Here is a 20510-nt window from a genome sequence, read left to right as displayed (position 1 = left end):
CGCATACATATGTGCGGAATCTTCGGAAAAATCACCAAATGGTCTGTGAGGAAAGTTTTCACCCGTTCTTTTAGGCTGGAAACAATAAAGCAAAGCGCGCTCCCAGACAGGAGCGCGCACGTAAGTGTACGGTGTTAAACCACCTGACCAGCGCGGTGGGTTTTGGTTGGTAGTGTTCGCCTCAGAACGTTGAACAACGGCGCGGTGGGTCACGTGACAGCATCTGCTGCTGCTGGCTGAGCGAAGCGTGTTAGCAGGTAAAATAAATATTACGATGTGTTGTGCCAATGTTGTCTCTTCAAAAGCCACTTGGACGACACGAGTGTCTTATAGTGTAACTTTTACATTCATATAAGGAAAACCGATCGGTCGGTTCAGAGGAACCGTTCGTCCTCTTCGGTGGCTAGCTAACTAGCTCGCTAAGTAACGAGCGCTGTATCCGTAAGTGACTGTAGCGCTGCCTTCATTGTATGCGGACGGGCCGTTCACATGCCGAGCAGTCGGCCTGCTGATGATATCGGTGGTAGCTTAACACGAACGGGCCACGCATTTGTCGACAACTTTTCTAACCCCACATACCTTCATTTGTATTCCGAGCCCACAGCTTTGTCGTTGTAAATGTTCACGTTAATTGGACACGCGACGTTCGCCAGTGTCATTGTATGTTCGCTCTCCTGCTAACTTAAACTAAATGTACGCACGATTGAGCTTTTCTCTTGGTTAAAACACAAAGGGTACGTCGTCGTACTTTGTTTATTTTTTTTGTTCCCGAGTCGTTGGGTCTATATCGCCCTCGCTTACAGGTAAACTAATCGTACGGTCACGCCGCTGATGTATTTCTATTACAACGTGACGTTTGAAGGTGTGAGCAGGAACAAAGACGAGCGGTAGCCGAGCTACAGCTAGCTTGAGCTAACGGCGAGCTGGCGCTGATGTGAACGTCATCGGCTCAGGTTTCAGTCCAGATTATCGAAACATTCGTCTAAATAAGGTTACGGGTCAGTCATTATGTACGTTAGCTAACTAGAGATTAACTTGAATGGAAAATACGGATGCCGTGCTAACGTTACGTCATACAGCTGACCTTAACCGTGCGGTTTGTGTCTGCCAACATACGATAATCAGACAATATCGCCACAGCCGGTGGATCTCATTTGTTTTGTTCCCATGCTGATAAATTATTATTATTCGCTATAACCAATAACTACAAGTAATATAATTTGGTGTTCAACGGACACAACTGTGCTTGTGATTTCCATAGACAGGTTTGTCCCTGCTTCCTTTGTTCGGTTTATTTTCCTTTTTGCTCAAATGCCGAATAGTTGTCGCTAACCTGACTTTATAAATGGGGAAAAGTGTCATAATTAATAATACACATAGCATCTGGTGGTGTATACTCGCTGTGTTTTTGTGTGGGAGACGGAGGGAGGGTTGTAAGTTGACACCAGACAGTCATCCCTTGGCTGTCTAAATTTAACTGGGGTTGTGGGGTTGTGGGGGGGGCGACGACAACGACAGATGGGTTCATAGTCTTACATGGTATACTTGACAACACTGAGTCCGCTACATGCATTCAGTTCATTGTACTGGAATTAGGCATTTATTCAGTATTATATTTGACGAGTAATTGTGACTCAATTAACCCATCTCACAGGCATATGTCATTTAACTCTGCCTCTGTCCCCTCTCCCACAGATTTTTCTATTTTGTACATACATTGTTTTGTATATACTGTAAATGATGACTTCAGTGGTCAGCAATCAAGCCCGGGGGGCTCGGGACTCAACGCTGTCCACGACTACACAAACAACACAGCCACAGGTGGGTTCTCACCATTTTACAGCGTTGCCGTCAATATTCTGCTCAATTTGAATACACTGTCTATGTTATTTTTTTGCACAATGAAAGATTTTAATCATTTAGTTTTTTATGTTATGTTGATAATTGAAAGTAAGGTTATTTTTAATGAATCTAAAATGTAATTTCACACTATTGAAAGGTTAGGTAGGTACATCCTACATTGGATACCGTTACCCAGATTGTAGCATCTTTCATTGAAATACGTAAATAAATCGTAGTGTGAGATGCAACGCTATGGGCTAAGGGTTGTCATAAGCAAACAATTCTTAACATATTAGGGACAGCCAAATTTGCACCGTATTATGAAGATGTATAACTTCATAGTTTCTAAATTACTAAAAGTATAAGACGACTAAATATGGCAGCCAACTGCTGCCTTGTCGTGCTACCAATAGCCAGTGTGGCATCACTTTTTATTTTGTTTTCAGCCGTGTTGATTTATTGTTTGAATGTGAAAATAACTCGCGTTCCTGTTGTATTATTTCTAACTAAACTGTTTGTTTACCAGGCTACAGCAGAACAGCTTCTTTTAGCCCAAATGTTCTACGACAAAAATGATGCTGAATTTGAAGACAAAGTCAAACAGGTAATGTGTTTGTACATGTACACACATTTAGACATTCATTTTCTGGATCACCAGCACATCTTTCTGGAATCCTGGACATGTTGACCCTTAATTGAATCAAATGGTGCTCTAACTCAATTTTCTATTTTTTATTTTGCCAACACGCAGCTGATTGAGGTAACTGGGAAAACTCAAGATGAGTGCATGGTAGCCCTCCATGACTGCAACGAAGATGTAAACAGAGCCATCAATTTTCTGCTGGAGAGCACCCCTGATACAGTAAGTCTCTGTACACATGCACAAACCATATTCATGTATACATTTTATACTTGTGTTCACATCTTGTATAGATTCCACTGGGTTTATGCCAGAACTAAAACACACCATGAACCATGCACAATTTATCACAATATAGCTATAATTTATTTATGTGTTTAGTTAACCTCATTCTCTGGTTTACCTCTGTCAGACATCCTGGGAAACTGTGGGGAAGAAGCGTAGCGTTGTGAAAGAAGGAGGACCCTCAGAGATAAAGGAGAGCAGGGAGAAGAAAGGAGAGAGGGAGGCAAGTCGCGGACGTGGGGCGTCCAACAGAAGGGGCAGAGGCATCAGCCGAGGGCGCGAAGGTAAGAACTTGAAGAAAGTCGTTTGTCATAAATTTATAATATGTATAATATAATTGTGTAAATGTATGTTCCTTGTAAGTCCTTTTGAAATTGTGTTCTCTGCATTTGAATCATCTTTGACAAATTTATTTTTAGTATTATATCGGTTTGTCATTCAACTTTTCTCATTAGTTTGACTTTGATATCCCAGTGGTTTTTATTTCAAAAGGCTCAGTTCTTTCTCACAGTTCAGTGTTAGTGAGTTCGTAACTCTTGTTTTCCAGGTCGCTTAGAGGAGAATGGGTTTGAGGTGGCTCCTGGAGAGAGAGGGGGAGAACGTGGAGGACGAGGACGAGGCAGAGGTGAGAAATACAGAAAATGACACAACTGGTTTATTGAACACTTTGCACATTTTGGTTTCTTTGCTTACAAAATGGCAAAGTTAGACTATACAAAGATTATTGAAACAAGGATATATATATATATTAGGGCTGTCAGCGTTAACGCGTTAATCTATGCGATTAATTTGGCTGCGATTAACGCACTAAATATTTTAGCGCAACTTTGTTTACTTCCGGTGTGCGTTGAAGTTTTTGCACTCCTCCGAGTGTCAAACCGCGGCAGTCCATAACCTTACATTACTTCTGCTGTAATCTGGCGCGATAGAGAAAATTACAGGGGGGCGGGGCCTCACCCTGATAGAATGGTGGGGGAAACATTGGGATGTGTCATATGCAAAAGCCTTTAAAAGGTGAATTTACATTGTTTTGTAAAATCGAGAAAATGCCCCCAGACTCAAGAGAGTTAACGTGACATATTTGAATGTCAGTCAGTTTACCAAGGCCACTGGTTCTGCTGCTGTTCAATGTTAAAGATGATAGGACCAATGGGGTCTCTAATACACCTTTTCTTACTAATCTGGATGTTTCACTGAAGAAACAATTTATCATCCACGATATTAAATACCTCGCTGGCACTTTATAGGTAGGAGCCTCTTTGAAAACACAGCTCTGTGTGAAGTTGTGTCTTTAAAAAAGAATACAATTAAACAAGTGTCTAAAATACACACTGTCTGAAGGGATTACTCGTTCATTTCGAAGATTTAGTCTTTAGAAGAAAAAAAAACTTTTAATCGTGACTAATGAATTTCAAAATGCGATTAATTAGTTAAAAAATGTTTTACTCGATTGACAGCCCTAATATATATATATATATATATTATATTAGAGATGCACCGATCAGGTTTTTTGGTGCCGATCACTGAAATCAGTATCTGCCGCTCCGATAATACCGATCACGGTGTTGATTGAAGCATTCTATTTATTGTGTAGCATTATTGCCTAGGACTATGAGGAAATACATATATAAAGCAACTCAAACATTAAAGAAATTACCGATTTCTTTGAACATTTGTGACTTTTACTTTGAAAAATGTCCTAATTGATACATTAAAATTGTTTGATTGCTATTGTAGGGGATTTCAGATATGTATGGAACACATCTGCATCATTAATTTCCTGGAACTCTTGGGGAAATCTATATACAGGACTTTTTTTAACATACAAAAGTCAGACTTATTTTTATAAACTCTTCCTTGGTACAGTAAAAATGTTTTACTGTTAGCATAATTTAAGCTAAATCTCAGAAACCATCTATAAAGATACAAAATCGCGCTCCCGATCGAATGCGTTTACCCTGAACATCAGTCTATAGGGGCAGACATGTGAGAGTCGGCTGAGTTGACCCAGAGATTCAACTCGGGGGACGGGGACGCCGCTGCGCGTGAGGATCCTCGTGGACCTCTCACTCTGCGCCCTCGCCGGGCGATCGTCTCCGCTATGGCGCGGCGATTGAAACGCCTGATAGTTCTCGCAGATGTTGCGTCATCTGATCGGCCGTTTTGAGAACGCCGATCAAAACCGATAATGGGATTATCGGCCGATATGCATCGGCGCAGATCAGATCGGTGCATCCCTATTGTGTATATATATATATACACCTCCCAGTTTTCTGATGCTCTTGTACCAATAATGTGCCATTTATAAAAAAACTAAAGCTGAGATGTCTTCCTTGGGCACCCTGGTCTCAACCAACATTTCTACATATACATGAACTTAAGCAAGTAATATAATCTATTTTGTTCACTGTGATGTTTAGATAGGGAATTGTCTCAGATATTTTACAGAAATGTTTATTAATGTCCCTTATCAAATATACCAAAATTAGAAACGATGTTGTTCAGCATGCTGATGTATCTGGCAACATATCTATTTATATCTAAAGGCATTTAGAGTATTGCAGCGCTCAACATGTGTGGAATGCGTTGAGTCCCTGCAGCTGCTTGCATGTATGTTTAGTGGGGCGAGGGATAATAATAATAATAATCATTTATTTTATATAGCGCTTCTCAAGGCACCCGAAGTCGCTTTACAGAGTCCAGTAGTCATACACAGTCATCCCGGTGGTGGTAAGCTACATCAGTAGCCACAGCTGCCCTGGGGCAGACTGACGGAAGCGTGGCAGCCAATCAGCGCCTACGGCCCCTCCGACCACCACCAACATTCATTCACATCCATACGAACCGGGGTGAGGCTGCGGTGCATGTCTTTATGATGGTGGGGGAAACCGGAGTACCCGGAGGAAACCCACGCAGACACGAGGAGAACATGCAAACTCCACACAGAAAGGACCTGGAACGACTGGGATTCGAACCCAGGGCCTTCTTGCTGTGAGGCGACAGTGCTAACCACTGAGCCACCGTGCTGCCCACGGGTATCGTCGATGGAAGAGATTGGAGAGGGTGAAAAGGCCGGGTGTCTGACTGGATTTGTAGGATGTTTTTTGTAACTAGTGCTCTAAGAATGGTCAGGTCTATCAAGGCCTGGATCCGAATAAATTCTGATGGATGGTTATACTTTAACCCTGGAGAAATGCATTTTTTCTTGTATTGCAGTTAAATGTCTAAAGTTAAAATATTGACTTCCATGATATTAATTTGCCAAAAGAAGATCTTTTGGCTTAAGACAGCCTGTCTACTGTGGACTCAATGGCCCTTGTTTGTATGTTTTAACATTTTGCAATGTGATATCTTACTCTTCTTTTTTAACTCACTTTTTTAAATTTAGTTTTCAACAACGTAACTATTTTTATTGTCAGTCATTTTTAGTTGTGTCTTGATACACATATTCAGGTACAGGGTACAACACACAAAGAACAACAAACATCAAATGGTGCTCACTCCAAGAAAGAAAAATAAGAATAAAGGATAATAATGAGTAGATTGCGTAAAAGATAATCAAAGAATAATTTAAACACTGTAGATGGTTATGCTTTTTAACAAAAGTCAACTTTGATATTGTTGAATGCTACGCAAAATTAAATGACCAACACATTTCTTCAAGTAAACTTAAAAAAAATATATTTAAAATTGGATATTGAAGAGTTGAGGCTGAAAGGAACCAGTCAGCAGAGGTCATCTGGTTGTTTTGTGTGTCTCCTCAGGGACTGTGGTTCGCGGTAGAGGAAGGGCAGCTGATGGCAGGTTCTCTTCCCAGGGAATGGGGTAAGAATGTGTGTCTTAAATCGGAATTAAGATGTTGCTGATGTAATTACAAGCACACATCTTAAACATCTAAATCTGGGGATAAATGAAGTTTCGGAATCTCTTCATTCACTAGTAACTATAGACCAGATGCTATTCGCTTTAGTTTTGCTTAGGTTTCACTCTTCTTTCCACTCTACTGTTTTCAGCATCTTCAATCCAGCTGACTACACGGCTAACTCCCGAGCTCGCCAGGATACATGGGCAGGCAATGAAAGTGCTGAGGGAACTGGTAAAGAAAATAACAGATTTAACATTTTGAGCAATTTCCTATGTTTGCTGTAAAAAGGCTTGATTGTCATCGTAAACATATTTGCCTCATCGAGTTAATTTCCCCCAAATCAGTGAGAAATGTCAATTATTGAAGCCAGTAGGTGCTGAATAAATTAATTCAGAAATAGTCAAATTACTCTGTTGGATTCAAGGGGTGTAATTTTCGATTAACCCATGTAGGGTGCTATATTTCTGTTAAAGTAGGAGTGACAAGGCAACTCTAACTTGGCTGCCATTCTGTCTTTTTAGGAACATGGGAAGGCAATCTGGAAGACTGGGCTGCAGAGGACTGGAATGAGGACGTACGGCAGCACTTTAATTATGTTAAATATATTTGCATTGCTTCAGATTGAGGGTTTACAGAATGTGTGGTAACTTTTGGTAACTTGCTTTCAATTTGTACTGGCCTGCATGGATTTTAGAGAAGTTTACTTAATACGATCAGTTAATTAATGGTCATATCAATGTGGTTCTTAATGGTTGTTGATTTACAGCACATATGCCAATATATAAATCTGATGGATGCCTGTGTTTGCAATTCCTGTCCTTTTTCACAGTTGTTTGAGACCAAAGTATTCACTGCCTCCTCTCCTCCAGCAAACTACATCAAACATGGACCCAAGTAAGCCATCCAGCCCAAAGTCCAATCAACTCGATTAGTTGATGGGACTTTTTGTCATTAGTTAGAAAACATTATTTCTAAAACAATTTTTGAGGGTTATAAGTGTGATTGAAATGTATGTATATATATTATTTTTCTTTATTTCATATTAAATATCTGATTTATTTGATAATTTAGAATAGGAATATATAAAAAATGTTGCTTCGACCTATACCTTTTCAGTCTTTCTGTTTCGTATATTATATAGAATAATATTGTATTGCAATGATTGACAACAATTTAAAACAATACAGAAAATGGGTGTTATTTTGGAGTAACTTTTCTTTTATCTGTGTGGTTATCTTCTAATAATCCCTCCTCCTCAAAAACCTCTTCTTCATCCTCAGTTCGGACCAGGTTAGCCTACTGCCGAAGACTGGAGGGGGTTCTATGGACTCTGATTTGGGAGCGATAGTTGATGGCCCCTCAGCCGTGCATTTGGGCCAAAGCCTGGTTTTTACCAACTCTCATCACAATGGACGCACTGCAACACACAGCTACGCAAACGCCACAGCCAACAGCTACGCCCATGCCGCCTCTGCTAGTACAACCTATGCACATGCTGCACTGGTACATACACACACTTGCAAACGCATAAAGGTGTTCATGTGCCTACACACTGAGACTGGTGTATTCATTTCTTGTTGTGCTTCTCTCATCCTCCCAGTCCTCAGTCCTGGGTTCTGGTTTTGGGTCCCTGAATGCGCCAAAGCCAACGTATGCCTCCGACATCAGGACATCAGAGCAGCTCAATGGTCCTCGACTTGGTCAGAGGGCCAGTCATATTTTGGGCAACGCCAGCAGCATTAGTGTTTCCAAAGATGCAGGGCCACCTCCAGTACAGAACCCTGTTCCAGCATGCTCTCGCTCGCTAGAAGTCAAGGCCCAGAGAGTGGCGTATAGTCCTGTTACTGCCCAACACAGTAAGTTTCCATTTCTCAAAGTAAATAAGAAATCTGGCATGACTATTTAACCATAACTAATTGTTCTTGATGACAATGCACACCAAATACAGTGGTAAAATAGCTATATGAATAAATATTTATCTCAAATCTTTCCAGTGGAGATGAAGCTTCAACCGGAGCCATCAGCGGTGCTCAGTCAGATGGTTCAGAGACAACAGGCCTCCATCCTTCCGCATGCACCACAGGTCCCCACACCACCAGGTAGGCTGCAGGACAGTGTCACGCTACAGTATCTACTACAAAGTGGAGATGCACGGATCAATTGGCTGTAATAAATCTGACCTGTTAGGATTTTAAAAAATGTGGGCGGGACTTTCAGGATAGTGGTGAGAAAAGTTAGTCCAGCCTAGCTGTTAAATATGGTTCCTAGAACAAAAATCTAAATTGCCAAAAATAAATTATCGGCATGTTAGACTTTTAATATCAGAATCAGCCAAGAAAATAGCAATTGCTCCATCTTTTTATTTACGGTGTGATAGTTTGCTTTGAATTCCACCTGTCGCTAGAGCTGCGACTTTACTAATTGTCATTGAATATTTATAAGAATACCAGCAGTATGAGGATGTTCTTCATGACTCCTGAGCTGTTCAGTAACTAGCTGAAATGAGCGCAAGCACTTAATACGAATATTTTTCCATTGCCATTACAGGTCACGAGTCATCCGTGCCTCATTTGAGAGATGGAGCTTCTCCAGGAGGGAAGTTGATGTGTATGGAGCATTCTCTCTCAGAACCCCCTCAGCGGCAGCTAAAGACTCAGAGACGCAGAGTACCTCCTTCCTCAAAGGTAAACTCTTTGGATATCTGAACTCCTACTGACAACAAATGTGATTAAAAATGGTAGGAACTGAGTCTCAAATAATGTACGTTCTTGCATACTTGACAAAACAACCAGCTATGTGTAGGACCTGATGATTTCAGTTATGTGCGATGTAATCGCAGAATTTGATGTTTTTAATATACTCTATTGTAAAATGTTGCTTATCCTGGAATTTTCCCAAATATGGACGCCATTTCAAAATCAGTTTTGCCTACCATTAGAAGTGTTTTTTTGTTGTTAAAGGGACTACGCTGAACTATGCCGCTCTGTTTTGATTTCATTTACGGGCATCTGGCCTCGACAACGCCACTAGCCATTGATCATTTTGGACTGAAAATGCTGTTACACACTTTAACAACTTAATCTCTGTAAATTAAAAATGTTATACATAGTATAAACACATTATCCACAAAATAATCAAATTGCTAAATGTTCTACTTAATTCCTTCTTCGTCTCCTCAGATCCCGTCGTCAGCAGTTGAGATGCCGGGCTCTGCAGATATACTTGGCCTGAATTTTCAGTTTGGGGGTCTTGACTTTGGGTCTGAGGCTGGTAGTGGAACGATAAACATGGCACAGACGGAGCCGGTCAGGGTACAGGCCAAGACTCAGGTCCCAGCTCCAGCAGCTTCTGTTCCTACACAGCAGCCACAGAGCAGCCTGTTCTCCAAGCCAGGATCTGTGAGGTGGGTGTGAGCAAGAGTGCATGGGGGAGTTGTTTTGAATTGGGTATAAGGCATATATTTGTCTTTTTATGAGGAATTTGTGCATCTGTTCAGCATAAAATCCTGAGCCATTGAAATCACAGACCGTCGATGGGCAAACTATTATTGATGAGATTAAAGGATTTAAGGATAATGTCTGTATTTTTGCTGAGCTACAGCTAGAAAGGGCAGGTTGGTTTCAAATTAAGCCAGTAATAATATATCTCGCCTCTCCTTCTGAAACATTCTCTGAATGTTTATCTTTCCCCATCTTCCTTTCTCTCTGTCCTGTGAACAGTGAACACATGAGCAGCTTACCCACCTTACCACTAGCTGTGTCAGATCCCAATTTCCCCTCACCCTCCTTCGGCTTACCCAGTGCCACGCCCTCTCCCTCCATCGGTCTCCCCAGTGCAGCTGCACCCCCCTCTTCTACAGCCCCAGCCACAACCAGCCGTGTGGAGAGCAGTGGCCCGAGGTCCCTGCCACCTCATCTGGGCTTCTCTCAGACCAAAGATGTCTCCTCAGCTTCTGCTCTCACAGTGAGGATACATCTATTATCTGTGTATACATAAATGACCCAAATTTAGAGGTTATGAACCACTACTGATTTCACTCTCAAAATCTCAATCTGTGTTTAATACCTTACAAAAAGCTGAACACTAAGACTTTGATAATTCCTCCTCTCATAGAATGGCTACAGTGGCATGAAGACACAGAACACACATGACAGTAAGTACACTCGGAAAGGTGGCCAATCAAGTCCAATATAATGAATACTGATCACTAAATGCAACGGATAGAAAGTGTAAAGAGTCCTTTTAGTGAAAGCTGATGAGGTTTGATAAAGACCAAGATGCACTCAAACCATCCATCTTGATCACCTTTTTGATTTATTTACTGCATTATTTTAATCTAACAGTTTGTAACACAAAGTAAACACCAAATAAATGTGTTAATCTTTTTAAACAGCTACGTCAACATCTAGAACAGTCAAAACTGAGTCTCCTGTTATGACGAGTGACGTTGGCCACCACATCCACTCCCCTGCAGTCACACCGTCCCACTCAACATCCATCCCCTCGCTCAGCAGGTAAGGGTGGCTTCAGATATTTTTTCAATGCATATTGATTTATTTGTCCTTTGTCTGGAGATAATTACATGTAGTTACAAGCACATATCCTAAAACTTTTATGTGGACATATCACAGAATCTCCCATGCTCTTGCGCATTATTTCTTGAAAAATAACTTTGCAGATTCAGAAAGGCTAACTGAATAATTTTACTCTCTAGTCATGTGACCAGTACTCCCTCAACGGGATCTGCTCTTGCCACAAGCGCCTCCCTCACGGTAAGTGTGTACATGCTTGCATACAGACACACATTTAATATGACATCACGCTTCAGTTGTGGCAATAAAGGACATGACATATTTGCTTTAAAAAATCCAGACACTTATTATTGTGCAGTTGTTTGAGTGTGGGACTTTTCTGCTAATCTCTGATGCTTTGAGATAAACATGCTTACAAAATAGTTGCTGCCTCTCCTCACACACCCTTTCTGCTCTTGTCCTGTTAACACCAGATAAGTAATGTGGAGCACAATAGTATTGGCAACCTCCATGCCTATTCATCGTCGGCCAGCCAAGCTGTCGATTCGTGTCCTTCAGCTCCTCTGGCCGTTAGCAGCTCAATCGCCAATGGTCTGCACCCATCTGGAGCACCTGGACTAACTGCTAATGGCACAAATGCCACACTCTCAGCTGCAGGCAGCCGCACGGCACCCCTGCTCACCACTTCTGGTAGGCTCATAGGTTGACACTGGAATCACATCACCATAACACAGAAACTCATTTACAGAAGACTCTTTGGAAAAAATAGATTATATAGTCTTAAAATTCAATTGGCCCTCTGCTAAATTCAGCCCCTCCAATTGAACTGGGCACTGATGGCATCGCCAGGACAGTAATTCCTTATTCTCATTGTCTTATGTCTCAATTGCCAGGTGATGGAGTGGTTTAATTTTGTCCAAAAGTGAGATAACATGCAGGTAGTGCAGTAAGTAACACTGGCCTCCATGGTAGCTTGAACAGTTTGAGTTGCAGCGAGGGGCGGGGCTTGGCGAAGGTCAATTCCTCTTATAATCAATTTGTTTTGACGGTTGAGTAAGACCATACACATTTAACAAAGTTATGTACAAATGTAAACTACTAAGTAATAACTTAATTAATGTCAATATCATGTCAATGTTGTCGTTTTTTGTTGCCAGGTAAAGCTCCTCCCAACTTGTCCCAAGGAGTGCCACCTCTCCTGGCAAACCAGTACATCATGGGCCCTGGTGGCTTGCTCCCTGCTTACCCCGTAACTATTTAAATACAATTTTACCAATATTTGGTTTTTTTTTTTAAAGGGGAAGTTTTATCAAGTAAAATGGATTGCATCATAAGAGATTAACATTACCAGAACGGTTAACATTTTCAAACTGACAATTTGTTTATAATAAGGATGTTTATATTTAAATATTAACCAATGAGAATCTTTACCGATCTAATGCAATCTGTTAAAATGAGCACGCCTCTGAGGAGAGGCTCGTCTCAAAAATTAGAATTGAGAGACAACCTCGAGTGAGATTAGACCAAAGTTATTAACAGATTGCAACTTTTCTTGGGTCTTGAAGTTGTGCCTTCATTAATTAACACATTTTGTGTGTACGGATTAAGCTTGTTCGGCACTTCAACCACAGTGTGTATGGCACTAATCTTGATCAATGATCGGTTAACACGGGTCGATTATCAATCGCAAAAATTTATATGAAATTGAGGTTTCATATGTATAAAAGAGCCATTGAACAAGTGTGTTTACTCTTTATTCTATAGATGCTCAGTGTTGACTGGTTTTTAGTAGGTTCTGATCAAACATGACATCTATGAAACTCGCTCCGACTTTGACTGAAGCTGAGTAGAAGCTTTTAATTGGTGAAGCATAAAACTAAAGTTGAGTTTACAGTGGTTAATTTTTTTTCTCCGATATTATTTCAACAGCAGATCTATGGATACGAGGACTTGCAAATGCTGCAGTCTCGCCTTCCTATGGTAGGTCCTTTTCTTCCCTGTAGCTTGCTGCATCTTTATAAATCAGTCATGGGCTTTTAAATGTGTTTCCCCGTTTGTTACATTCTTGCTACATTTTTAGTAAAGTAACCACACATATGTTATCCTTTGGCCATATCATAAAGTTCCAAAAGTAGCAGTCTGAGATATATGGAACAAATTGTTGAGGGTTACATTTGGCATTACATCTTTATTTTCCCTCTTTCTACACAGGATTATTATGGTATACCATTCCCTGGTACTACACCTACTATGCCTGGAAGAGAGAGCCTGGCTAATAATCCATATTCTGGTAAGTGAAATGTTCGTCTACTGCATTGATGGATCACACCGACACACTGAGCAATTGACACAATTACTTTGTTTCATGAAACTACACGTCTATCTATTCATACCACTTTTCATTTAATGTATAGCTGTCAAATTTGCACTAAAGCATATTTGATTAGATCAACATGGAGATTCTGCTTAACTGTTAATCAGGCAAAATAATGTAGATTTATTTAAAACATTTTCAACTTCTGTTTTGTCTTTTCTGTCCAGGTGAAGCGACAAAGTTTGGCAGGAATGATTCTTCATCTCCAGCTCCCCCAACCAGCATGTCTACAGCCGGGGTGCAGTCCCAGCCCCAGCAGGCCCCACAGGCAGGAACACAAGGGCAGGGCCAGGGTCAGCAAACACAGAACCAGGCCTTCATCAATCCCCCTCTGCCCCCAGGCTATGGATACACTGGTAAGGAAAAGTAAAATAATCCTTAACAATGGGAATGTTGTCTGAAGTTATTTCTAGGAAACTCCTCCACAAACATGGCATTTACTCAAAATGCCAATCCCAAGATGCCATATTCTCTCTCATTATTTTTTGCTTCTTGTTTAAATATTTCTAAACAGTCTGTTGAAATATGTATGGAGTAATTGGGCTAAAATATATAAAGCTTAACATACACATGTCTAAAAGAGCAGCGCCTTGGCCTCACCATTGTATAATTAAACAAAAGTGATTAATGATTTTACATGACTGCTGTTGAGACAAAGTACATTTGTGTAGAAGGTATTAATAGAACTGCCTGCAACAATGACGAAGAGCCCTTCTCATCATGTTGCTTAAATACAGTTCCATAGGATTTTTTTTATTAAGACATCCAATTTTACAGGTCTGCCATACTACGCCGGTGTACCGGGGGTTCCCTCGGCTTTCCAGTACGGCCCCACGGTCTTTGTGCCTCCTGCTGCGGCTAAACAGCCTGCAATGGGACTGGCCAACCCTTCCAATCAGTATCACCAACAGCATCAGCCCAGTTACGCACAGCATGCATATGGCACAGGTAAGACCAGGGCAAGCTAGAAGGCTGTCTCTGTCGATGAGCTGACAAAAATGATGATAAGTTTCCATGTGAAGATTATATTCAGTAGCTTTAATTCATCTTTTCAATTGATATGAACTATGACAACACCGGTTTATCTTAAATTATAAATACGGCTATCATGGTACGATAAACTGTCACAGCTACTTGCCATGAAAGGTAGCTGAGGTGGTGACGTGGTCAACTTCAACAGTTTGGCCAGATAACCCAGTGTCAGTGCGTTTGATGCTCAAAAGTACACAAGCTAGCCGTCTTGTAGAAGAGTTCAGCAGGAATGACTGTCATGCCTTATAGAATTGTTTCCTAGAGTACATGTATTGGGACGTTGAGAGATGTGTGTGTGCAGAGACCTCGGCTCATTAAAGACAGTGGAGAGGGATGCAAAAGAGAATTAGATTTCCTACACTTTAAACATGTACATCAAATGCTGCATGTGCGTGTGGAATCAGGCCTGTGTTGTTTTGCTTGTGCTGCATGCATAGCTCACACCCCCTGCTGAAGTTGGACACGGCTCAATATAGACACAGCTGCCGTTCTAGTCAGGTTACCTTACTGCCTCTCTCCCCTGCCCCCTCTCTTTTCTCCTCCCATCCTCTTTCCTCATCCTATTCTTTTCTTCACGTTATCCATTTCCTGTCTTTTTTCCTCCCTCACCTTTCTTTCTCCTTTGCTCGCTGTGCCTTCTCTTTTTCTGTACTCCACCTCCTCCTTCAGCCTTTGATGACCTGTCTCAAGCCCACGGTGGGGAGTACAGTAAGGGAGGGTACGGAGGCTCTGTCCAGTCACAGGCAAAGTCAGCGGGCAGCGGCCCAGGGAAAGGTACACGCATAACACAAGTGCGCACACTTTAACAACACACACAAAGTCGGTGGGCTTTTTCCCTGTGGGGGAAAACAGATGTACTCACAATTGCAGATTTGGCAGTCAAGAGTGTTCTGGAGAAAGGTGTGTATTTGCACTTTGATGTGCACTTAAAATAAATGAATAGGGTGACAAAGTGAGAAATATGCACCTCACTTAATATGCTTCCTCCTACTGGCTGGCCCCCCTCCTACTAACAGTGGAAATGAACATTCAGTGCTTGATATTGAATTATCAGTGAAGTGACAGTTGTGCTGCTTTTCCCCTAACTCCTTTGCTTTCCCTTCTGTTGTTTTCTTCTTTCCTTTTTTCTTTTCCTTCTTCCTTTCCCTCTTACAATCTTTTTGTACTTTTTTTTTTTATCACCCCTTTCCTATTCCCTTTTCATTCTCGTCTCAGCACCAGGACTGTCGGGGTCAGGTACCAGTGGAGGAGTACCTGACATGGGAGGCTCAATCTACAGCAAAACTCAAGTGACTATGTCCAGTTGGCTAAATGCCTGTGCTCGTCTTAAGTGACCTTTTCTGCTATTATTTATCTTAATCAAAACTGTAAAATGTCTGCACATCACCTTGAGTAATTCCAATAACATAACTTGTATATTAGATTTGGATACAGAAATGCATTGGTAAAAGATATGTATTGAAAGCTAAATTAAATTTCCATTTGATTTCCTTCCAAACCAGTTTTACATGCATGTCAATCGTGATGTCCTGTATTCACAATATTAAGCTCCTGTGTCTTCTCTTGGTTATCTCCAGTCATTTGATAAGCAGGGCTTCCACACAGGGACACCACCTCCCTTCAGCCTGCCTTCAGCACTGGGGGGAACGGGGCCCTTGAACCCTGGGGGTGCTCCTGGCTATGCCCCTGCTCCCTTCCTGCACATCCTGCCACCGCACCAACAGCCCCACTCTCAGCTGATGCACCATCACCTCACACAGGACGGACAGGTAAACCGAAGTGCCTTTGCACACTCTGCCCACATGAATTTGCATCATTGAAGTGTTAATCTGTCGCTTTATCTATTTCATTCGACACCTACAGTGCATCCGGAAAGTATTCACAGTGCTTCATTTTTTCCACATTTTGTTATGTTACAGCCTTATTCCAAAATGGATTAAATTCATTATTTTCCTCAACATTCTACACACAACAACCCATAATGACAAAGTGAAAACTGTTTTTTACAAATTTTTGCACATTTATTCAAAATAAAGAACGAAAACATAACATTTACATAAGTATTCACAGCCTTTGCTCAATACTTTGTTGAAGCACCTTTGGCAGCAATTACAGCCTCAAGTCTTCTTGGGTCTGATTCCACAAGCGTGGCACACCTATTTCTGGGCAGTTTCTCCCATTCTTCTTTGCAGAACCTCAAGTTCCATCAGGTTGGATGGGGAGCGTCGGTGCACAGCCATTTTCAGATCTCTCCAGAGATGTTCAATCGGGTTCAAGTCAGGGCTCTGGCTGGGCCACTCCAGGACATTCACAGAGTTGTCCCGAAGCCACTCCTTTGTTAGCTTGGCTGTGTGCTTCGGGTCGTTGTCCTGTTGGAAGATGAACCGTCGCCCCAGTCTGAGGTCCAGAGCGCTTTGGAGCATGTTTTCATCGAGGATGTCTCTGTACATTGCTGCATTAATCTTTCCCTCAATCCTGACTCGTCTCTCAGTTTCTCCCGCTGAGAAACATCCCCACAGCATGATGCTGCCACCACCATGCTTCACTGTAGGGATGGTGTTGGCCAGGTGATGAGCAGTGCCTGGCTTCCTCCAGACATGACGCTTGGCATTCAGGCCAAAGAGTTCAATCTTTGTTTCATCAGACCAGAGAATTTTGTTTCTCATGGTCTGAGAGTCCTTCAGGTGCTTTTTTGCAAACTCTAGGCGGGCTGTCATGTGCTTTTTACTGAGGAGTGGCTTCCATCTGGCCACTCTACCAAACAGGCCTGATTTGTGGAGTGCTGCAGAGATGGTTGTCCTTCTGGAAGGTTCTCCTCTCTTCATAGAACAACGCTGGAGCTCTGTCAGAGTGACCATCGGGTTCCTGGTCACCTCCCTGACTAAGGCCCTTCTCCCCCATCGCTCAGTCTGGCTGGGCGGCCAACTCTAGGAAGAGTCCTGGTGGTTCCAAACTTCTTCCATGTCCGGATGATGGAGGCCACTGTGCTCATTGGGACTTTCAATGCTGCAGAAATCTTTCTGTACCCTTCGCCAGATCTGTGCCTCGATACAATTCTGTCTCGGAGGTCTATAGATAATTCCTTGAACTTCATGGCTTGATTTATGCTCTGATATGCACTGTCAACTGTGATACCTTATATAGACAGGTGTGTGCCTTTCTCAATCATGTCCAATCAACTGAATTTAGCACAGGTGGACTCCAATCAAACATCTCAAGGATGATCAGTGGAAACAGGATGCACCTGAGCTACATTTTGAGTGGCATGGCAGAGGCTGTGAATACGAATGTACATGTTATGTTTTCGTTCTTTATTTTTAACAGATTTGCAAAAAACAGTTTTCACTTTGTCATTATGGGTTTTTGTGTGTAGAATGTTGAGGAAAATAATGAATTTAATCCATTTTGGAATAAGGCTGTAACATAAAATGTGGAAAAAATGAAGCGCTGTGAATACTTTCCGGATGCACTGTATGTCTCTGAATAGCTGTGACCTAATCAGCTGACGTAGGTGGGCAAACAAATATAATCGTTCCTGTGCATTAATTTGCATGCTGCCTGCAATGTAATTGGCTTTTTTTTGTACTAGTCCCAGGAACATTTTGCCCCAAGAACTAAAAAGTCAGGCACTTAGAAGTCAACACTACAAGCTTCACCCTGATGGGTATAGGCCCCTCAATACTGCCTCGGGAACGGATATTTTCAAGGCGCTTGAACCACATGACGAGGACCAAGACTGGATCTGTAGGTCACTGGATTGTGCAAGTGAAGTTGAGCCCCTTAAAAGGTTCCTGATGTTCATGCAGCTGAAAAGGGCTAATAAACTTCATGAATATTTAAATATACCTGTTGGGTAAATTTAATTGTTTTAAACATCAGTGACTTACTGGACTTTAATTTTTCTCCATAGGGTGGTCCTGGTCAGCGCAATCAGTCCAGCAACATGCAGCAGAAGACCCAAGGCAGCAAGTCCAGCTATGGCAGCTCCCCCTACTGGGCCAACTGAGGAATGCTTCCCATTCCTCACTCCCAAAAGGCTGTGTGCGAGTGTTAAGCTAAAACAAAAAATAAAGACACACTACCCTCACAATGAGCAACCTGGGCCTCATCGCCTTGCTCTCCCCACCTTCACTAGTCCTCATCCTCAAGTCTTTTGGGTTCTCTCTTCCCTCCCTTTTCAAAATTGGTTGTACATGTAAGATATTTATGTATGTATTTATATATATATACTGTATATGTAATAGTAGAACATGGAATGTGGTTGCATTTTATTTTTGAAGGACTTTTTGTTTACTTTTTTCAAAACTGCAGGATAAGATGTTACATTAAGACAGAATGAGACAATAAAGGTGAGCGAGCAAAGTATAGAAACGATCTAAAACCTCCTGTAAGAAACAAGAAAATGAAAAGGAGAGAGCTATAGCACTGATTGTGAATGAGGACATTTCAGGTGGGGTTTATAATAACTAATTGCATCAGTTTTGTCTTTTTTTCTCTCTTTTATATACATAACTTTCTGAATGACCAGGCTCATCACCCAAACTTAATTTGGTAGCTTCCTGTTTCTCCCCCTCTTGTCTCTCTCCCTCCAATCTTCTTGAGGGTTGCCGACTTTCCTTGTCAACCCCTTACCTTTAAAGACAGATTTTTCCCATCTAAATTTTATATTTTTATTTTAATTTTAACCCTGATTTCCCTCAAAATAAAAGTTCTGAGCAGTTGGAAATTTGACTTGACTGAGTTTTTTTAAACTAAAGGGTGTGTGCACATGTTAGGTTTTCTTAGACTGTTGGATGTTCAGAGCCAAGTTTTCTGGTTTAATTATCCTTAGAATGATTCTTATTCAACTAAGTCCAGATACTCGCCATCCTCGGTAGACTCTTGCCCAATGTGTTCCCATTTACTCATCCAGAACAGTTGAACAGAAAAAGGTGACTTGAAAAGAGATGTAAATCATATCTATCCAAAAAAGCTGCATGTGGAAACATGGAAACTATCACTATGGGTGCCTATGTCCATGCACAACTGGTAAAGAAATCTGAGCCAAAATATTTTCATTAGTCATTACAGAGCTTAAAAATATCCAAGCACAATTGGTTTTGACAAAACATTTTATAATTGCAAAACGTCACATTCGTTAACTTCTATTAATAAGTCCGTAAGGACCAAATCAAACTTACGGTTGACAGATTTCAGAGGATCAGCTCTTGTGATTGAATATGCGATAACATTCCAATTAGTGTTGGCTGCTGTAAATTTGCAATGGGGTGTGACATTTTCCAAAATAGTTAACTGAATTGAGCATTTTCTGTAATCCAATTGCCAAAACGTGTTCTCTGGTCTTTTAAGCCAGTTGGCCATATGGTGACTGCTTGAGTGAGGTGGCTCCATCAACACCTTTTCCCATAAAATGCATATTCTCTGATGCTATACAATAGTCAATGGAAGGAAGATTAAACAGTTGTCTTTAGTTTTAAAAAAACTAACTCATTTGTTTCGTTCCACATGACTTACAGCAAACACTTAGTTTAAATATCAAAACACATTGTGATTGTGTTTGTGTGGATTTCTCCCACTAGGTGGGCACAGAGTCCCAAGTGAAGGATTTCAAGTATGTTGGAGTCCTGTTCACGAGTGAAGATAAGACTGAGCGGGATATTGACAGGTGGACCAGGTGCTGCACCGCCTCACCTTGGGCCTTCGAGAGAGGGTAAGGAGATGAGTTTCCTCCGTAGAGTGCCCGGAGTCGGCCTTCGAGAGAGTAAGGAGATGAGTTTCCTTCATAAGGTGGCTGGGCTCAGCCTTAGAGAGGATAAGGAGATGGGTTTCCTCCTTAGGGTGGCCGGGATCGGCCTAAGTAAAACGGTAAGGAGATGTGTTTCCTCTGTAGGCCGAGCCCGGCCTCCGAGAGAGGGTAAGAAGATGAGTTTCCTTCGTAAG

General features: G+C 41.6%; 1 protein-coding gene across 2 annotated transcripts; it reads left to right on the top strand.

Annotated features, from left to right (window-relative positions):
- Positions 1-181: 181 nt before the first annotated feature.
- LOC130196527 (ubiquitin-associated protein 2-like) lies at positions 182-19296 on the top strand. 2 transcript variants are annotated; one of them, XM_056418761.1, is made up of 29 exons: positions 183-257; positions 1696-1821; positions 2369-2446; positions 2594-2704; positions 2895-3051; positions 3315-3392; positions 6532-6592; positions 6781-6863; positions 7154-7206; positions 7462-7526; positions 7913-8135; positions 8233-8488; positions 8627-8731; positions 9180-9316; positions 9812-10035; positions 10352-10595; positions 10746-10785; positions 11026-11146; positions 11347-11404; positions 11638-11854; positions 12322-12413; positions 13094-13144; positions 13376-13454; positions 13706-13894; positions 14316-14486; positions 15240-15344; positions 15786-15859; positions 16148-16339; positions 18481-19296. In XM_056418761.1, the coding sequence occupies exons 2-29, from the start codon at positions 1738-1740 to the stop codon at positions 18574-18576; spliced, it is 3444 nt and encodes a 1147-aa protein (XP_056274736.1). In that variant the 5' UTR covers positions 183-257; positions 1696-1737; the 3' UTR covers positions 18577-19296. The 2 variants fall into 2 exon arrangements, with proteins under 2 accessions (XP_056274737.1, XP_056274736.1); XM_056418762.1 differs by lacking the exon at positions 15240-15344 and having other exon boundaries at positions 182-257.
- Positions 19297-20510: the final 1214 nt, after the last annotated feature.

The sequence above is a fragment of the Pseudoliparis swirei genome, chromosome 7 (assembly GCF_029220125.1).
Source record: "Pseudoliparis swirei isolate HS2019 ecotype Mariana Trench chromosome 7, NWPU_hadal_v1, whole genome shotgun sequence".
In the NCBI taxonomy this organism is placed as follows: domain Eukaryota; kingdom Metazoa; phylum Chordata; class Actinopteri; order Perciformes; family Liparidae; genus Pseudoliparis; species Pseudoliparis swirei.
Note: the sequence above shows the minus strand (reverse complement) of the source record. Positions and strands in the feature narration are given on the sequence as shown.